The sequence below is a fragment of the Nomascus leucogenys genome, chromosome 23, assembly GCF_006542625.1.
Source record: "Nomascus leucogenys isolate Asia chromosome 23, Asia_NLE_v1, whole genome shotgun sequence".
In the NCBI taxonomy this organism is placed as follows: Eukaryota; Metazoa; Chordata; class Mammalia; order Primates; family Hylobatidae; genus Nomascus; species Nomascus leucogenys.
This window is the reverse complement of record NC_044403.1, coordinates 29,866,308-29,885,867: the sequence shown is the minus strand read 5'-3', so window position 1 is coordinate 29,885,867 and position 19,560 is coordinate 29,866,308. Positions and strand designations below refer to the sequence as shown.

Below are 19,560 nucleotides of genomic sequence, written 5' to 3'. Positions count from 1 at the left end.
CTCCAGCCTTTCCTCTTCACCATCAGAGAAAAGCACTGGCCAAGCACCTGTTTACCTGTGTTGGACACTCACAGGGTGATTACCCCACCTGCTCCCTAAGGGAGCCCTGCTCCCTAAGGGTGCAGTCTGACTCAGACAGTTCCAAGGCACATGTACTTTCAGACAAACCCGATGTCTACTGAGCTTCTGGGAACCAAGCTTCTTTGAGACACTTTCACAACCACTGCAGTTATGTGAAGAAATACTGTATTCTAATCCCCATTTAGAGGGCAAGAAAGTGTTATGGGTTGAATTGTTTCCTTCACCCCCCAAATGTACCCCTAACCCCTAGTACCTCAGAAGGCGACCTCATTTGGAGATAGGGCCTTTACGGATATGGTGAAGTTAAGATGAAGTCATTAGGATGAGCCTACTCCCATATGACTGCACTCTTATTAAAAGGAGGAAGTTGGACGCAGAGAGAAATGCACGTGGGGCAAACGCCACGTGAAGGCTGAGGTCGGGATGATGCATCTGTAAGCCAAGGAAGACCTAAGATGAGCGGCAAACCACCAGAAGCCAGGGGAGAGGCACGGAACAGACCCTACCTTACAGCTGCCAGAAGGAACCAACCCTGCCAACACCTTCCTGTTGTACTTTCAGCTTCGAGAACTGTGAGATGACCAATTTCTATTGTTTTAGCCTCTCAAGGTTGTGATACATACTTTGTTATGGCATCCCCAGGAAACTAGTACATTAAGTCTTAGGACCCAGCACAGTGGTTCATGTCTGTAATCCCAAGCACTTTGGGAGGCCGAGGCGGGTGGCTCACCTGAGGTCAGGAGTTTGAGACCAGCCTGGCCAACATGGTGAAACCCTGTCTTTACTAAAAATGCAAAAAATTAGCTGGGCATGGTGGCACTCGCCTGTAATCCCAACTACTTGGGAGGCTGAGGCAGGAGAATCGCTTGAAGCCGGGAGGAGGAGGTTGCAGTGAGAGGAGATTGTGTCATTGCACTCCAGCCTGGGCGACAAGAGTGAAACTCCATCTCAAAAAACAAAAACGAAAACAAAATTAAAAATTAGCCAGGTGTGGTGGCATGTACCTATAGTCTCAGCTACTCAGGAGGCTGAGGTGGGAGGATCACTTGAGCCCAGAAATTCTAGGCTGCAGTGAGCTATGATGGCACCACTGAACTCCAACCTGGGTGACAGAACGAGACACTGTCTCTAAAAGAAAAAAATTCTTAGAAAATATGCCCAAGATTCAGTTATGATATAGCAGAGCAGGGGGTCAGGTCCTTGTGTTCTCTCTCCCAAGTTCTGTTCAATTTACGCTGTGCCTAAAGGAGAATACTGATAGAGATGATCAACACGGAAAGAAAACCAAACTGTAATAGGATGCCATTTCTCAAGATTTGTCCCACCCAGAGCCCAGCTTCATTTAGACTTAGCTTTAGTGGAACTTTCCAGCTCCCTCCCATGTCTTGACATCCATTACCACCATATGTTTGCTTGGGATAGAGGTCAAAGAGGATGCTCTGGTGTGTTTTGCTGGGTTCCTATAGTCGTTTCAACAGGATTAACTATAATCTATAATTGATAGATGATTGAGTGACACACAGTGTGATGCTGGGCAGGCCCCACGCTGAAAAGCATCTCCTCCAACTTACTTTATTCTTAAAAATTCGTTCCTTTGGTTTGAAAATCCTTCAGCATCTTCAAGAGTCCTTTACTAATGCATCCTTCAGGGGAGTCATGCTAAATTATCAACTCACAAGGATGAGATGGCTCTAGGGAGCCAGCCTGCCAACATGGATGGGCTGTCCCAGGCTCTCAGGTGAGCTCAGGTCTGTACACTGCACCCCAGGGAAGAGTAAACATGCCTGGGGCACAGAATGGAGACTTTGGAGTTTGGAGTGGGTTTGGGGACATCAGCTTCTCTTTTCCAGTTAGTCTGATAAGGCCTTTGTTGCCTTGCCCTGGAAACCACTTGTGCTCAGAAAATGCCATTCTCTGGACTGTAGCTGTGGAGTGGGAAGAGAGTTGGCCCCTGTGTTCTATAACCCAAGCAAGTACTGTCTCACTACCATCTTGGGGCAGACTCAGCAGTAAGGAGACTCTCTCTTGCCTTTTTGTGTTTGTTGGTTTCTTCCCCCAGATTGCCAGAAGAATGGGATATATTGTTCCAGCAATATAAAGCTGTGAGACCCTTCTGCAGGACCGTAGACACCCCTTTGCTATGATAGTGAAGAATGTGGGGAATGTTGTGAGGCTAGCTGAGTGGCCTGGCCTTGCCCATGACACCTCAGTTTCCTCCCCTCATAATTTTTTTTTTACCCTAACAGTTAGAGAATTAAAAAAAAAAAAAAAAAAAAAAACAATTTAGCTGGGCACAGTGGCTCATGCCTGTAATTCCAGCACTCTGGGAGGCTGAGGCAGGTGGATCACTTGAGGTCAGGAGTTCGAGACCAGCCTGGCCAGTGTAGTGAAACGCTGTCTCTACTAAAAATACAAAAATTAGGCAGGCATAGTGGCGCATGCCTGTAATCCCAGCTACTCAGGAGGCTGAAGTGGGGGAATCACTTGAACCTGAAAGGCAGAAGTTACAGTGAGCTGAGATCACGCCACTGCACTCCAGCCTGGGTGACAGGGTGAAACTCCGGCTCAAAAAAAAAAAAAGAACAATTAATTAATCAACAAGGAATAACTCCATTGGTCTCTAATAATGAGAGGGGGAAGAAACTTTGTCCAACTATTCAGGAAGATTAAGCCATTCTGAACTGTTAGAAGTAGAAGAAGTGAGCGTATTCTCGTCCAAGACACTTGGAAAATGTCTATTATTCTCTGAAGTGAATGGATCTAAATTCAGAAATGCTGAGAGAAAAAACGAAAGTGAGAAATACGGCTCCTTCACTGCATTGGTTCTTCTCTGAAGTTTTTTTTCATTCAGAAAAAAGTAGTTATTGAGCACCTGCTATGCACTGGACACTGAGCTAGGCCCTGGGTGTACAGTGGAGAGCCAGATGAGGTCCCTGCCCTCACGGAGTTCACATTCTAATGGAGAAGGTAGATAATGAACAACTAAATTTATAACCTCAGGTGGTGGTAAGTGCTGAAGAAAATACACCATGGAATAGTATGGAGCCATAAAAAATAACAAGATCACGTCCTCTGCAGCAACATGGATGCAGTTGGAGGACATTATCCTAAGCAAATTGACACAGAAACAGAAAACCAAATATTGCATGTTTTCACTTATAAGCGGGAGCTAAACAATGAGTACAAATGGACACAAAGATGGGAACAATAGACACTGGGGACTCTAAAAGCAGGGAAGGAAAGAGAGGAGTTAGGGCTGAAAAATTTCCTGTTGGGTACTGTGTTCACTCTCTGAGTGACAGGATCAATAGAAGCCCAAACGTCAGCACCATGCACCGCACCCTTCTAACAAACCTGCACATGTACCCCCTGAATCTAAAAAAAAAAAAACAAAAAAATGGCGAGATCTACCCGGTTCATGAGTAGGAAGGTTCAATATCATAAAGATGGTCGGGCACGGTGGCTCACGCCTGTAATTCCAGCACTTTGGGAGGCCGAGGTGGGTGGATCACCTGAGGCCAGCAGTTCTAGACCAGCCTGGCCAACATGGTGAAACCCCGTCTCTACTAAAAATATGAAAAAAAATTAGCCAGGTGTGGTGGCTCATGCCTGTAGTCCCAGCTACTCAGAAGATTGAGGCATGAGAATCGCTTGAAACCGGGAGGTGGATCAAGTTGAAGTGAGCTGAGATCACGTCACTGCACTCCAGCCTAGGAGACAGAGCCAGACTCTGTCTCAAAAAAAAAAAAAAAAAAAAAGGATTTAATTTCTTCCCCAATTTGTCCATAAACTCAATATAATTCTAAATATCACGCCTGTAATCCCAGCTCTTTGGGAGGCCGAGGCAGGCGGATCACGAGGTCAGGAGATTGAGACCATCCTGGCTAACACGGTGAAACCCTATCTCTACTAAAAATGCAAAAAGTTAGCCGGACATGGTGGCGGGCGCCTGTAGTCCCAGCTACTTGGGAGGCTGAGGCAGGAGAATGGCGTGAACCCGGGAGGCGGAGCTTGCAGTGAGCCGAGATCACGCCACTGCACTCCAGCCTGGGCAACAGAGCAAGACTCCGTCTCAAAATAAATAAATAAAATTCTAAATAAAATCCAAATACAATTTTTTTTTTTGTAGAAAAAGGGAAAAAAATCAGGGTAAGAATAGAAAGTGATGGAGTTGAGCTGGGCAGAGTGGCTCTTTTAGAAGCGATGACATTTACACATAGGTCACTATGGAGAGGGCCATGCAGACACCTGGAGGATTGCCACAGACACAGGGAAGAGTGCAGGTAAGACAGGGTAGTCTGGGATTGCCCTCCTTGTGTCCCCAAACCCGCCTGGGGCGAGGGGGTGGACTGGCTTTTCTCCATCCCCTCTGTCAGGCCCGTCTCCTCCTATGGCCAGTCACTCACATCTGCAAGACAACAGACTGGCAGTACAGAACATCATCTCTACTAAACATCATCTCTTGCTATGGAGAGAATAGGGTTAACTTGTCTATACCACAACCCAGCCCTTGTCCTGGATCCCCCTGCTCAATCGCCCTGGCACAGTGCCCATCCCACTGAATCTGTTAGGCTGCCAGAGCCTGGGTTCCCTCTGCAGAACAGAGAACACGGAGTACCACTGAGTGTGTTCTCAGACTCGCCAGAGGGCTCTGGTTTTTTAATATTTCTAGCAATGATGAAGGGGCAGAGAAGGGCTTAAAAACGAAGGTTCCCTTGGCCTTCCAGCTTGATAAGCCCTCAGGCACAAAGGCCTCCTAAAACACTTTCTGTCTTTAGATAAAACCAGACCACACCTTGCATTTACCACTGGGTGTCAGACAATTACTGGTGATGCTAAACTCATGCTGTCTGATACAGTAACTGCTAGACATATATGGCTGTTGAGCCCTTGAGATGTGGCCAGTCTGAACTGAGATATGCTGCAAGTATAAACCACACACTGGATTTTGAAAACAATAGAAAAAACTATGTGAAACATCTCATGAATTATTTTCTAATTAATTGCATTACTTTATATTGATTTTTTTTTTTTTTTTTTTTTTTTTGGAGAGAGAGTCTCACCCTGTCACCCAGGCTGGAGTGCAGTGGCATGATCTAGGCTCACTGCAACCTCTGCCTCCTGGGTTCAAGCAATTCTCCTGCCTCAGCCTCCTGAGTAGCTGGGACTACAGGCACCTGCCACCACGCCTGGTGGCAGTGATGAGGTTTCACCATGTTGGCCAGGATGGTCTTGATCTCCTGACCTCGTGATCCACCCCCCTCAGCCTCCCAAAGTGCTGAGATTACAGGCATGAGCCACAGTGCCTGGCCCCATATTGATAATATTTTTTATCTATTGGGTTAAATAAAATACATAAAAACAATAATATAATAATAATAACAATGTAATAATAAAAATTAATTTCACTTGTTTCTTTTTTTTTTTTTTTTTTTTTTGAGATAGAGTCTTGCTCTGTCACCCAGGCTGGAGTGCTGCGACATGATCTCGGCACACTGCAGCATCTGCCTCCCAGGTTCAAGTGATTCTCCTGCCTCAGCCTCCCGAGTAGCTGGGACTACAGTCACGTGCCATCATGCCCAGCTAATTTTTTGTATTTTTAGTACAGACAGGATTTCACCATATTAGCCAGGATGGTCTTGATCTCCTGACCTTGTGATCCGCCTGCCTCGGCCTCCGAAGGTGCTGGGATTACAAGCATGAGCCACTGCACGCAGTCTTGTTTTCTTTTTTTAAAAAAAACAGAAATGTTTTAGGCCGGGAGTCATGGCTCAAGCCTGTAATCCCAGCACTTTGGAAGGCAAGAGGATCACCTGAGGCCAGGAGTTTAAGACCAGCGTGGGCAACATAGTGAGATCTCATCACTACAAAAAAAAAAATGCAGCCAGGCATGGTGACATGTGCCTGTAGTTCCAGCTACTTGGGAGGCTGAGGCAGGAGAATTGCTTGAGCCCAGGAGGTAGAGGCTACAGCGAGCCGAGATCATGCCACTGCACTCCAGCCTGGGTTACAGAGTGAGACCCTGTTTCAAAACAAACAAACAAAAAATTTTAATGATAGATGTTGCTGCATTCTGTTTCTGTTGGCGAGCACTGATCTAAATAGATTCTACAGCTCCTTTCCTCTATCCTGATAGAATCTCAATTCTATCAGGAAGTTCTTTTTTAAATCTAAGTCCTCGTGGCTATATTCAAAGTTCATGCCCTCTTATCCAAGCCTAGCAGAGTTAGAGATGAACTGTATCCCACCTTCCTTGTCATAGCCGTTCATGCCTTCAAAGATCTTTCCATCTTTTCAACATTCTTTCCTCAAGGCTGAATAGTGCCAATTCTTGTCTCTGCTGGTGGGGATGGAGAGGAGAAGCTCCTCTGGCCCAGTGAAATCACCCAGTCCAGTGCCCTGCCACATAAGGAAATTCCTGGAATATTCTTTATAGAATGGGTTATTCAGAGCTAGACAAACAGCTCTCTTGAACCCGTGGAGGGTTAAGGGCAGCCAGTTCTATTTCAGGCTTTCTCCTCTGGGCCTGTCAGATCTGCTGAAGACAGGAATGAGGTTGTTTTCCAGAATTCTCCTGTCCAGCGAGGGCCCCAGGCACCCTGTGCTGCCAGGAGAGCACACCTCCCAACCATCATCCCAAAGAGGTGGATCTTCCAAAGGCTACCAGGCAAGGACAACATTTTATATTTCTGACACTAGGATTATTTTCCTATTTCATGGATGGCAAAACCAAGGCACGAAGAGGTCAAGTGCTTTGGCTCTGTTGATGAAAGCAGCCTGAGCATGGCATGGTGAACTCAGAGGAGCCTGATCAAGAATTCCAACTCATGGCCGAGCACGGTGGCTCATGCCTGTAATCTCAGCACTTAAGGAGCCCGAGGTGGGTGGATCACCTGAGGTCAGGAGTTCGAGACCAACCTGGCCAACATATGGAAACCCAGTCTCTACTAAAAATGCAAAAATTAGGTGGACGTGGTGGTGTGCGCTCGTAATCCCAGCTACTTGGGAAGCTGAGACAGGGGAATCACCTGAACCAAGGAGGCAGAGGTTGCAGTGAGCCAATATCACACCACTGCACTCCAGCCTGGACAGCAGAGCAAGACACTGTCTCAAAATAATAACGATAAATAATAGTAAATTGTATGCCTCCGTTTACTATCTCCAAGACGGAAATCATACAGGACCTACCTTCGGCACTCCCGTCCCTCCCTCTTTGTTTATCTTTTTTATTTCCTGCTTCCATTCCCCTGTATTTTTTCCCTCCTCCTTGCCTAAGCTGTGGGCCTGCACTTGGCACCCTTGGACACGACCTCCCCTTCCTAGTGATACTCAGACTAAAGAAGTCACTGACTATTGTTTGGGAACCATGTCGTGATACCTAGTGTCAGTGTTCAATAAACACCCAGTAAACATAAGGGTGGTCTAAGGGAAGCCACACATCGAAATTCCTGTCTTGGAATTTGGACAATGGCCAGATGCAGCAACATTCTTTACAAGCATGGAGGCGTTCGTGAGGCTCTGCCCTGGGACTGACACAATGAATTGGCTTGGGACTAACATAAGCTGAGCAACTATGTGAATAGCCACAGGAACCACTAACTGGAATGGCAATTAGGCAGCAGCCACTATTTACACTGGGTAATGAAAAGAGCAAATGTGTGTGGCTCGGTGGCGGCACAACTAAGGACAGGGCTCAGTGATGGAATCGGTGGCGGCACAACTAAGGACAGGGCTCAGTGATGGAAAAGAGGCGTGAAGACAAGGGCTCTGAGCAAGTGACGCAGCGATGAGTGACATGAAGCCTGGAGGGTCCCAGGGAAGCTGGAAGGTGAGTTGGGGGCTGTCTGCAGAGGGGATCTTGGCTCGAGTTTGTCATCTCAAGGAGCAGCTATCGGGCTTTTTGAGGCATGGTAATTAGATGAGACAACCCTGGCAGGGCATGACTGGCAACGTGGGTGGCCCTGTATGGTCCCCCAGGGGTTCCCAGTCCCCACAGCTTACAGACTCCCTGGCCCCAGCCATTCCTCAAGCTCCCAGCAGCTCAGGAACTTGCGTCAGCAACTTAGCTCATGACACCAAGATCAAGCTTGGAAAGGGGGAGGTGGAGGGAGGGGAGTTGTTGGCCCGGAAATGGCTGGGAAGACTTCCTTTGCTGGGATTCACTGTTGTCCGTGAAGCTGGTGGCATTCAGCAGGGCACAGGGTGTCCTGGGGAGTGAAGTATGTGGGGGGAAGGGGTGTCCATGCCTTCACCCCTGCCTCCCTCTCAGAGCTGCACTCCAGCTGTGGTGAAAGAGTGGATCTTTAGGCAGATACAGATACAGAGATCCCCCCACCACCACCCCACCAAAGGCTTTCAGGACCTCTAGGTTCATTCGTGTGTGGGCATGGAGTAAGGAGGTTGTTCATGGTTGCCAGCCAAGTGTATGTAGGCTGAGCTGGGGTTATTTTCTTTTTCTTTTTCTTTTTTTTTTTTTTTTTTTTTTTGAGTTAGCGTCTCACTGTATTCCCCAGGCTGGTCTGGAACTCCTGGGCTCAAGCAATCCTCCTGCCTCAGCCTCCCAAGTAGCTGGGACTACAGGTGCGCACCACTGCACCTGCCTGGCTGGGGGTTGTCTCGTTGGGGTCCCCAGGACCGGAAGGTCGCGTGCTTGCTATTGCTTCCCCCGCAGACCCCCATGGCCTGCTGGAGCTAGGGGGCGCCAGATGCCTTGCTTCTGTGTCTCTGGCCGATAAACAGGAGAGCCTGGATACTGCTGCAGAGCAGAGGCTGTTCCGGAGAGCAGGGCTGGAAGGTGGTGGGGCAGGGTGAAGTCCTGACTTGAGGCTGGGAGCTTCTGGGTGGGCAGGGTCTGCCGGGGCAGGAGCCTGTGTGAGTGCAGCTTCCTTTCTGCCCGCCCCTAGCTTAAGGCCAGAGAGTAGGCAGCTTGTTTTCAAGGATCCCAATGGCTTTCTTCCTCCCACTCCCTAAATCTTCTTGCCGACCCTCTAACCATGCCCAGGGCCTCTCGCTGTGAGGTGGCAAGTAGCCCGAGAAGCGGATGATAGCACAGGCCCTGCAGTCCTGGCTCCGGCAGACCCCTCCCGTCCTCTCGCCAGGAGGCTGCCTGGCTTCGTGGTCCCTTCTCGACGGGCTTCGCTTTGCCCGTCTGAAGTGTGAGGTCATTAGGCGTGTTTTCTAATGGCTGCCCAGCTCTGACATTTTTGGATCCTATGTAAAGGGAACCACTCCTTTCCACCCTCATTCCTAATCCAGAGTGAGGAGAATGGGTAAATTCCCAGAGCCCCGGCACTCCCGTGGAGCACTCAGGAAACGCTCCTTCACCCCTCAATTCTGCCCTCACACACCCCGTCCCACACACACTCACATACACCATGGAGAGAGGAGCAAAGAGAAGGACCCTGTAAGACAATTATGGACGTGGCATTAGAAGGAAACTGAGAAACTCTCTACAAGAGTTCGATGTGTTACATTATTTTTAATTTAGATGAAATTCACAAAACACAAAATTTACCATTTTAAAGTGTACGTACACTTCAGTGGCTTTTCGCGTATTCACAATGTTGTGCAACCAGTACCCCTGTCTAGTTCCAAAATATTTTCTTTTCTTTTTTTTTTTTTTTTTTTTTTTGAGACGGAGTCTCGCTCTGTCGCCCAGGCCGGAGTGCGGTGGCGCAATCTCGGCTCACTGCAAGCTCCGCCTCCCGGGTTCACGCCATTCTCCTGCCTCAGCCTCTCCGAGTAGCTGGGACTACAGGGGCCCGCCACCATGCCCGGCTAATTTTTTGTATTTTTAGTAGAGACGGGGTTTCACCGTGGTCTCGATCTCCTGACCTCGTGATCCGCCTGCCTCGGCCTCCCAAAGTGCTGGGATTACAAGCGTGAGCCACCGCGCCTGGCCCAAAATATTTTCAGTTCTCCCCTCCTTCAGCATCTGGAAAGCATCCATTCACCTTCTAGCTCTGTGGCTTTGCACGTTCTAGACATTTCATGCAAATGCAGTCATACAATATGTGGCTTTTTGTGTCTGGCTTTTTTCATTCAGCATAATGTTTTCAAGGTTTATCCATGTCATAACATGTATTCTTTTTAAAATTTTTTAATGTGTAAAATATGCATATCATAACGTTTACCTTTTAATCATTCATAAGTACACAAATCAGTGGCATGAGGTGGTACATTCACAATGTTGTGCCATCACCACTGTCTGTTTTCAGAACTTTTTCATCATCCCCAACAGAAACCCCGAACCCATTAAACAGTAACTCCTGGCCGGGCGCGGTGGCTCACGCCTGTAATCCCAGTAATTCCAGCACTTTGGGAGGCCAAGGTGGGCAGATCACGAGGTCAGGAGATCGAGACCATCCTGGCTAACACAGTGAAACCCCATCTCTACTAAAAACACAAAAAATTAGCCGGGTGTGGTGGCAGGCGCCTGTAGTCCCAGCTACTCGGGAGGCTGAGGCAGGAGAATTGCTTGAACCCGAAAAGTGGAGGTTGCAGTGAATCGAGATCACACCACTGCACTCCAGCCTGGGTGACAGAGTAAGACTGTCAAAAAAAAAAAAAAAACAAAACAGTGACTCCCCATGCCCTTCCTCCAAGCCCCGATATCTTCTATTCAACTTTCTGTCTCTATACATTTGCCTATTCTAGGTACCTCACATAGGTGAAATCATACAATATGTGTGTGGCCTTTTGTGTCTGGTTTCTTTCACTCAGCGTGATGTTTTCAAGTGTCATCCACACTGTAGCATCTATCGATACTCAATTTCTTTTTATGGCTACATAATATTCTATCTACTTATTATTTTTATTCTATGAACACTGATTGACAGCTTCATTTCTGGAGGGCCGCCAGTGGGCTACACACTTTGCAGGTCCTTCACCTATATTCTTGTATTTATTCCATTTATTTATAAACTAATGGCCCCCCTTGGGCAGATGAGGAACCTAAAAGCCAGAGGGAATAGCGACTTTTTCAAAGGCCACATTGGGGCTTAGTGGTTAAAGCAGCACTAGAACCCTGTGATGTCTTGATTCCCAGGTGCCTGCAGGGCTTGAGAGAAATGGAGACAAAGAAGGCCGTGGGCAGGAGGCCAAGAGGAGCCCAGCAGGTGCGACCATCAATGTGGGGATGTGATGGGGGTGGGAGGAGGTGAGGTAGGGCCCCCACCATTTCAGCTTCTTCCCCTCCAGCCACCTTCCCATCGCCCTCCCCAACCATCTCCACCCCAGCCAAGGCCAACATCATTCTGACTGTTGCTTTGCCTGCCTCTACTTTACCCCTGGTCTTTGACTCCCTGATAGAAAAAGCTGAGGCCCAAGGCCTCTGGGCTGACTGCTGTTTTGGCATAAGTCCTCCACACCCTTCCCCCGACAGGTATCCCCAACAGGGTGTGGAGAGACCGCTCTTTTACCTTGAAGTTCTACTTTGTTCTACTCTTGTTCCTCTGCTGAGACCTGGTTAGCCTTCCTGGGGCCTGACTCTCCCGTTCTCCAGCACCAGCCCTGACCTGACCTCTCCTCCTCCAAACCCTGCATGGGGCCCTGCAACCAAGCACAGCTGTGTCTGGTCTTTGTCCAGACATCAAATGGTCCAGGGAGGGGGTGGCATTGTGGTTATTTTTGCCTAAGAGGCTTTCTATACCCTGACCAATCCCAGCCTCATTCCCAGTGAGTTATGAGAGTGGAGATAGCTTCTTATTATCCACGTTTCTTACAGCGCCTCTTCCCCCACCCCAACAGACACACACACACACACACACACTCACACTCACACTCCTTCCTTCCCACTTCTCTCCTTAGGAACTGGAGCCTCTCTCTGTTCTCCCTGCTCTACCCAGCCGCCTGGCCTCAGTCCTCCCACCTTCGCTGAGAGTCCTCCAAGGAAGAAATATAACAATTTAGAACTTGAGTTGATTCTCCAATAGCCTGGGGTACAGAGGTGGCTTGAGGCTGGGAGGATGGTGGAGAGGCTGTTTTGCAGAAGCCAGAGTCCTTTTGTTACCTCAGGGCCTCTTGCTGAAGGAGCGTTGATTGAGAACACTGGAGCCTGGGGCTCTGGGTATCACCATCGTCCCCACCCCTCTGGAAGCCCTTCTAGAAGTGTCCAGGTCTTCTCTTCCTCTTCCTTACTGGGGATTTGCTTGCTTGTGCCTTGGAGAGATGGTGGAGGGATAAGGCAGTTCTGTCCTTTATCAGGGTTTGGAAATTCCTTATGAGGTCCTGGCTCAGGGGCGCGCTGGGCAGCAAGGCCAGCTTTAGCACCTTCTCCTGGTAGTGAGGCAGAGGGTTCGGGCAGGGCCAGCTCCTGGCGAAATTATTGGGAAACTGGTTGGGCATGAGCTGGAGGCCCTGGGGTTCAAACCTCCCACCAGCGGATATGTGCCGGTACCTGTTGGGAGAAGGGTATGGAGAGAACAGAGATCAAAGAAGAGATTCAGGCACAGTGGAGAGACAGGAAAGGGGAAGGGTGACGCCGCTGTCCACAAGCTAGTTAGCCACCAGGCGGCAGGGAATCCCGTCTCTCCGCCTAATCGGATATTGACCTATGCCAAATGGCCTGCACCTTATGTGTGTGTTTTGGCGTCAGGCTGGTGAAATAATGTCATTCAGCTAGTAAGCCTTCCATCTTTTTGACATACTGTATATAATATTACGATCCAGATCCCAATCCAGATTCTAACTGTCCTTCAAGTCTAACCTTTTCCACTAATGCAGTGACAGTGGGAAGATCACAGAACTCAACTCAGCTGGATAACTGCCTCTTCTCAGTAAGCCTGCGGTATTGGGTTGAACAGCAGGAAATAGACTTTTGTTTCTTTTAACACAGCTTGAATAGTGGCCGGTTTTCTATGACTCAACACACTTTGCCCCTGGTTCAGCAGATAGTCCCCTGTTTGCTGTTGGTGGTTTATGCAGAGGCTCTCAGCCTGGCTGCACGTTAGAATCACCCTAGGGGCTTTTAAACACAAGCTACCCACGCTGCCCTCAAGGTCAGTTAGTTAGAATCTCCAGAGGGAGGCTCAAACCTCAGCATTTGAAAAAAAAGCCCCTAGGCCGGACCCAGTGGCTCACACCTGTAATCCCAGCACTTTGGGAGGCCGAGGCGGATGGATCACAAGGTCAGGAGTTCAAGACCAGCCTGACCAACATAGTGAAACCCCATCTGTATTAAAAATACAAAAATTAGCCGGGTGTGGTAGCAGGCACCTGTAATCCTAGCTACTCGGGAGGCTGAGGCAGGAGAATCGCTTGAACCCAGGAGGCAGTGAGCAGTGCCAAGATCGTACCATTGCACTCCACCCTGGGTGACGAGAGCAAAACTCCATCTGGACAAAAACAAAAAAAAAAAAGATTAAAGATTTAAAGATGTATAGGGTACTTACCGTGAATGGAGTTTGCAAGACTGGAAGTTGCTCTGGGTGAGTGAGTGGGTGAGTGAGTGGGTGAGTGAGTGGGTGAGTGAGTGGAGAGTGAGTGAGTGAATGTGAAGGGCTAGGACATTACTGTACACTACTGTGGACTTGATAAACACTACGTGATTTGGTGACACTAAATTTATTTGTTTATTTATTTATTTATTTATTTATTTATTTATTTTGAGATGGAGTCTGACTGTCCCTGATGCTCAAGCACAGTGGCTGCGATCTTGGCTCACTGCAACTTCCACCTCCTGCGTTCAAGCAATTCTCCTGCCTCAGCCTCCCGAGTAGCTGGGATTACAGGGCCCCGCCACCACGCCTGGCTAGTTTTTGTATTTTCAGTGGAGACAGGGTTTCGCCATGTTGGCCAAGCTGGCCTTGAACTCCTGACCTCAGGTGATCCACCTGCCTTGGCCTCCCAGAGTGTTGGGATTACAGGCGTGAGCCACCACGCCCGGCCGCTAAATTTGTTTTATTTTATTTTACTTATTTATTTATTTTTATTTTAATTTTTTCCCAAGACGGAGTCTTGATCTGTCACCCAGGCTGGAATGCAGTGGCGCGATCTCAGCTCACTACAACTTCCACCTCCCGGGTTCAAGTGATTCTCCTGCCTCAGCCTCCCCAGTAGCTGGGATTACAGGCACGTGCCCCCACGCCTGACTGATTTTTGTATTTGTAGTAGAGAGAGGGTTTCACCATGTTGGCCAGGCTGGTCTTGAACTCCTGACCTCAAGTGATCTGCCTGCCCCAACCTTCCAAAGTGCTGGGATTACAGGCATGAGCCACCATTCCCAGTCCACTAAATTTATTTTTAAAATGAAGTAATTGTGCTAAAATGTTAAGACAACTTCAACATCATCAGGCAGGAGTTTTTTTTAGCTCCATTATAATCTTATGAGACCGCTGTGGTATATGTGGTCTGTCATTAACCAAAAGGTTATTATGTGGCACATGACTTCCTGTTATGTGTCCTGCCTTCTCTGAGGACCTAATTCCTTGTCTGAGACTCATTCCTTCATTCCTGGCTCCAGAGCCTGGGCCTACAGCAGGAAATATGTGAGACAAGGATCCTACTCTCAGGGACATGCCATACCAATGATGATGCAATCTATTGAGCCCCTTCTGTATGCTAGGCCCTGTGCCATTTGACCCTCTAACCACCTTAACCACCTGCTGTGGGAACTTTTTTTTTTTGAGCTAGGGTCTCACTATGTTGCCCAGCCTGGAGTGCAGTGGCACAGGGATGGCTCACTGCAGCCTCAACCTCCTGGGCTCAGACAGTCCTCCCACTTCAGCCTCCCTTGCAGCTGGGATTATAGGCATGTGCCACCATGCCTGGCTAATTTTTTTATATTTTTGTGGAGACGGGGTCTCATATGGTGCCCCAGGCTGGTCTTGAACTGGCCTCAAGCGATCCTCCCACTTCGGCCTCCCAAAGTGTGGGGATTACAGGCATGAACCATCATACTAGGCTAGGCAAGATACTTGACCCGTCCAGCTCAGATAGCCCACCTGTAAAATGGGGTTAATGAGGCCAGGCACAGTGGCTCACGCCTATAATCCCAGCACTTTAGGAGGCCGAATTGGGCCTGAGGTCGGGAGTTCAAGACTAGCCTGGCTAACATGGAGAAACCCCATCTCTACTAAAAAGTACAAAAATTAGCCAGGCATGGTGACGGGAGCCTGTAATCCCAGCTACTCGGGAGGCTGAGGCAGGGAGAATGGTTTGAACCCAGGAGGCAGAGGTTGCATTGAGCCGAGATCACACCACTGCACTCCAGCCTGGGCGACAGAGGAAGACTCTGCTTCAAAAAAAAAAAAAAAAAATGGGGTTAATGATAGTTTCTACTCAGAAGGTCCTGGGGGATTAAATAATACAGAGAAGTGTTTAGAACACCACCTGTCACTGTCATGCCACTGTGAATCTCTCTGGAGTGCTCTAAGTCTTTCTCCCCTTTGCCAGGGTCAGCACCTGTCAGCAACTGGCGATCTTCAGGGCAAGGGTAGCAGGGAGGCAGGGAGAAGCCCGGGTCCCCACAAAGGAGACTGATCTCTCAAAGTCACCACCCTTTGGTGTTGTTTTTTTTGTTTTTGTTTTTGAAACAAAGTCTCGCTCTTGTCGCCCAGGCTGGAGTGCGGTGGTGCGTTGGCTCACTGCAACCTCCACCTCCCGGGTTCAAGCAATTCTCCTGCCTCAGCCTCCTGAGTAGCTGGGATTACAGGCGCCCGCCACCACGCCCGGCTAATTTTTGTATTTTTAGTAGAGACGAGGTTTCACCATGTTGGCCAGGCTGGTCTCAAACTCCTGACCTCAGGCGATCTGCCCGCCTTGGCCTCCCAAAGTGCCGGGATTACAGGCGTGAGCCACCGCGCTCAGCCTGGTTTTTTTTTTTTTTTTTTTTTTTTTTTTTTTTTTCAGATTAAAAATCTTCACAGCCTCCCGCTCCAACTCCCCAGTGCTTTGGTCCTGCCCTTGGGATTGGAATTTGAGACCTTCCTTTTCATTGCCTTCCCCCTTTCTTGTTACTCTTGCATGTCTAGTGCCTGGGCTGGACATAGTTGGGAAGCATCCGTGAGTTCCCAGGGTGGCCGGGAGGGGGAGCTGCGGGGTTCACAGCGGCTCCTGTCAAGTTCCTGAGTCGGCTCCAACTTCTCAGCCCTGCCTGGAGGGGCCTCAGCCCCTGCTTTTAGCTGTCTGCTGGCTTTCCACCCTTCCAGCCTGAACCCTGACTTCCCCATGAGGCCTTCCTGTGGCGGGGACACTCCAGGTCGCTGCACCCCTTCTCTCCTGAATTTCTGTAACATCTTTTATTTTATTTATTTATTTAGAGATGGAGTTTCACTCTTGTTGCCCAGGCTGGAGTGCAATGGCACAATCTCGACTCACTGCAACCTCCGCCGCCCGGGTTCAAGTGATTCTCCTGCCTCAGCCTCCCAAGCAGCTGGGATTGCAGGCACCCATCACCACACCCGGCTAATTTTGTATTTTTAGTAGAGACGGGGTTTCTCCATGTTGGTCAGGCTGGTCTGGAACTCCCGACCTCAGGTGATCCGGCCAGCCTCGGCCTCCTAAAGTGCTGGGATTACAGGCGTGAGCCACCGTGCCCTCCCATAACATCTAACTTTTGTTCAGTTCTTCCACATATTCACTAGCTCAATTTATCCTCCCACAGTGAGGTCGGTACCTGAGGCTCCCCCCTCATCGGTGAGGGAGCTGAGGCTGGAGAAGCTGGGCACCTCACCATACTGATGGGGTTGGAACTGTACTCCAGGCCTTCGGGCTACAGCTTTCACTCCAGTTCTTTACATTAATAACTGACTTTCTTACAACACCCTCTGTCTCACACTCTGGGCCCTTTGCATGTGTAGCCTTTTTTTGATAGCGATCTTTGCAAAGCTCCTTGAGGTCAGGCACTGAGTCACACTTCTCCGTATCCCCAGGTGTCACCTGCATAGCTGTCCCCCAGATTTTAGTGAAATTCCGTGCCTCCACTCGCTGTTCTTCCCTTGTCTCCACCTCGTCCTTCCAGCTACACTCAGAAAAGAGTTTGGTTTTCAGATGGCCAGAGGTGGGAAGGACAGAGTCCCTGTTAGAAACAGGAACCCAAGAGAGGGAGGGGTCACCTGGGCAGGGCAGGCTGGGTGGGCTTCCTGGGGAGGCGCCATCTTACTTCTTGAAACTCGCTGGCGGCTGGATGTTGCCCTGGGCATCGAGTGGGGGTGCTCTTGCCTCACTCCTCAACTTGAGCTTCTCCACCTCCTTCAACTCCTTCACTGTCCTGAAAATCACCTGCTTCTTCCTTTTCATGTCCACAAACGTGGGATAACAGCGGATGAAGGTCAGGAAGCTGTTTTGCCCCATCCAGGAGGGAGGGGGAATGGGGTGCTCCGCGGGGGGGCGTCGGTGGGCATTGGAGACAGTCAGCCAGCGCCAGACATTGCTATCATAGGGCCTGTCAGGCCGGGTGGGGAAGGTGGCAGGCAGACGGCACACATCGAGCCACGTGTGAAAGCCCCAGGTGTGCTGGGCGCCACCCTTCCAAGGGTGGATGAGCCGCTGACGCACCTTGGACTTCATATCTGTGCAGGGTGGCAGCTTCAGGGCCAGCTGGTGGTAGGCTTGCCGGGTGAAGCCAGGGAACTCCCAGGACTCACTGGGGAGGAAGAACTCACGCTGAACCCACGTTTGGGAGGGTGGGAGGGACTCGCTGGCTTGGACCATCTAGGGAGAGACAAAAGGGAGCCTGGGGAAGGTTGTGCAGACAGGGGTGCAGAAAGGTGGGCGCGGCACTCTGCTCACCTTCCCAGGCACAGCCTCTGCCAGCCCAGGATTCTCATCAGGACACAGAAGTCCTGGCAGGGCCACATCTCCATCCCTCTCCCTCCCGGCGGAAGTTATGGCTGCTGCGTATCATTTTCACAGTCACTCATCTTTTGATCTCTTGCCATTGACCATATTTTGGCTTTGACTTCCCACCGTCTGTGGGAAGTGTCAGCTTTCACTCTTTACCTTCACCTCCCTCCTCCATTCTGGCGTTCCCACATTCCCACCCAGGAACTGGTGCTCCTTAGAGGGCACATCAGGCCTCAGGAAATAATGAAGGGAAATGCCCACCTTCACTTGCTCCTGGTCTTGGCGACATACCAGGAAAGTCCTCCAGAAAACAGGGCCAGGTGTTTTCCCATCCCAGACTCAACACTCATTTCTCCGTCACTGACGCTTTCCTCCCACTCCTCATTGAAACGCTAGTATAGACAGCATCTAGAACGGCAGCTCCTTCCCCTTTCTGCACCCTGCCCCCCATGAAATCAACAGCAGCAAGTACATATTGACGCTGCGCTGAATACTTACATGCATCTTATTTAACCCCCACAACTCTATGGGTAAGTATTGCTATCGTCCCCATCTCAAAGATGCAGAAAGCAAGACACAGTAAGGGTCGGTGACTCACACAGGGTGCTGGTACCTGAGTGACAGCGGGACTTAAGCCCTCTGTCTGTACTCTTGCTTGGCATATCATGCCGGGTGAAATGAAATGGCCTTACTTAGCACAGTGCCTGACTGCAACAAAAATGTGCCTCTTTTAAAATGCTTCTCCGTCCTATCCATCCCCAGGGACTTTTCTCTTTTTTTTTAGATGGAGTTTCGCTCTTGTTGCCCAGGCTGGAGTGCAATGGTGCAATCTCAGCTCACTGCAACCTCCACCTCCCAAGTTCAGGTGATTCTCCCGCCTCAGCCTCCCGAGTAGCTGCGATTACAGGCGCGTGCCACCATGCCTGGCTAATTTTGTATTTTTAATAGAGACAGGGTTTCATCATTTTGGCCAAGCTGGTCTCAAACTCCTAACCTCAGGTGATCCGTTCCCCTCGACCTCCCAAAGTGCTGGGATTACAGGTGTGAGCCACTGTACCTGGCCCCCGGGACTTTTCTGATTGCAGAAACCAACCTGTTTCTTGAGCTTGGGCCCCTAACTCATTTCTACAAGATCACCCCAGTGGGTGGGGCTGGGAGATGTGGCACTAGCCAGGCATTTCCTCTCTGTTCTGAGCTCCGGGTTCCTAATGTCATAGGATGAAAAGGGGAAGACAGCAGAAAATGTATGGGCCAGGCAGTCTGCTGCCCAGAAGAAAGCCTGGCCCACTATAGGGACAGCCTATAGTGGGGTACAAAAAGGTAGGCAGCAGAGATGGGCCACCCCCTACCTGCAGGAAAGTTTCTTCCATATGAGATGGGTGACTGGGCCCTCTGAGTGATCTTTGCCGGTTACTGGCCATTCTTCTGGGCCTCAGAGCCAGGAGGGGCAGCTTTGTGGGGAAGCCCTTTCTGGCACCATTGTTTACTCCTGGGGTTGCTATGGTGACGCTGCCTGAGTGGTGATGCAGAGAGGAGGCCCTCACCTGTCCCTGGAGGCTCTTGTGTCCCTTGGGCCCTTGGCTGCTTTTCAGGTTAGACAGGCAGGGGATAGCACTCTCTTCAAGTTCTGACTGCAAAAGACGGTAACAGGAGCTGCTGCTGGGCAGAAAAGCAGGGCAGGCTGGCTCCCAAGCC

General features: G+C 49.7%; 2 protein-coding genes across 4 annotated transcripts in view; one reads left to right on the top strand and one right to left on the bottom strand.

Annotated features, from left to right (window-relative positions):
* ITFG2 (integrin alpha FG-GAP repeat containing 2) overlaps window positions 1-6,955 on the top strand; it is a 32,472-nt gene extending 25,517 nt beyond the window's left edge. Inside the window, exons 15-16 of one of the 2 annotated variants that reach the window (XR_004028332.1) lie at window positions 442-653; window positions 6,592-6,955. The gene's annotated coding sequence lies outside the window, so the exon portion shown is untranslated. Of the gene's footprint in view, window positions 1-441; window positions 817-6,591 lie in introns of those variants that run through there. The other variant, XR_004028331.1, reaches the window with a different exon arrangement.
* Window positions 6,956-11,994: 5,039 nt separating this feature from the next.
* Window positions 11,995-19,293, bottom strand: TEX52 (testis expressed 52). 2 transcript variants are annotated; one of them, XM_030804819.1, is made up of 3 exons: window positions 19,215-19,293; window positions 17,136-17,733; window positions 11,995-12,478 (listed from the first exon to the last, which is right to left on the bottom strand). In XM_030804819.1, the coding sequence occupies exons 1-2, from the start codon at window positions 19,284-19,286 to the stop codon at window positions 17,179-17,181; spliced, it is 627 nt and encodes a 208-aa protein (XP_030660679.1). In that variant the 5' UTR covers window positions 19,287-19,293; the 3' UTR covers window positions 11,995-12,478; window positions 17,136-17,178. The 2 variants fall into 2 exon arrangements, with proteins under 2 accessions (XP_030660679.1, XP_004092216.2); XM_004092168.2 differs by having other exon boundaries at window positions 17,183-17,733.
* Between the last annotated feature and the right edge of the window lie 267 nt (window positions 19,294-19,560).

Coding starts and splice junctions, on each gene's coding strand:
- TEX52 (XM_004092168.2), bottom strand. CDS start 19,286: ATGGCCAGTAACCGGCAAAGATCACTCAGAGGGCCCAGTCACCCATCT. Junction 17,734..19,214: donor TGGAAGAAACTTTCCTGCAG/GTAGGGGGTGGC, acceptor GTCTCTCCCTAG/ATGGTCCAAGCCAGCGAGTC. Junction 12,479..17,182: donor CCGCCAGCGAGTTTCAAGAA/GTAAGATGGCGC, acceptor TTCTCCCAACAG/GTACCGGCACATATCCGCTG.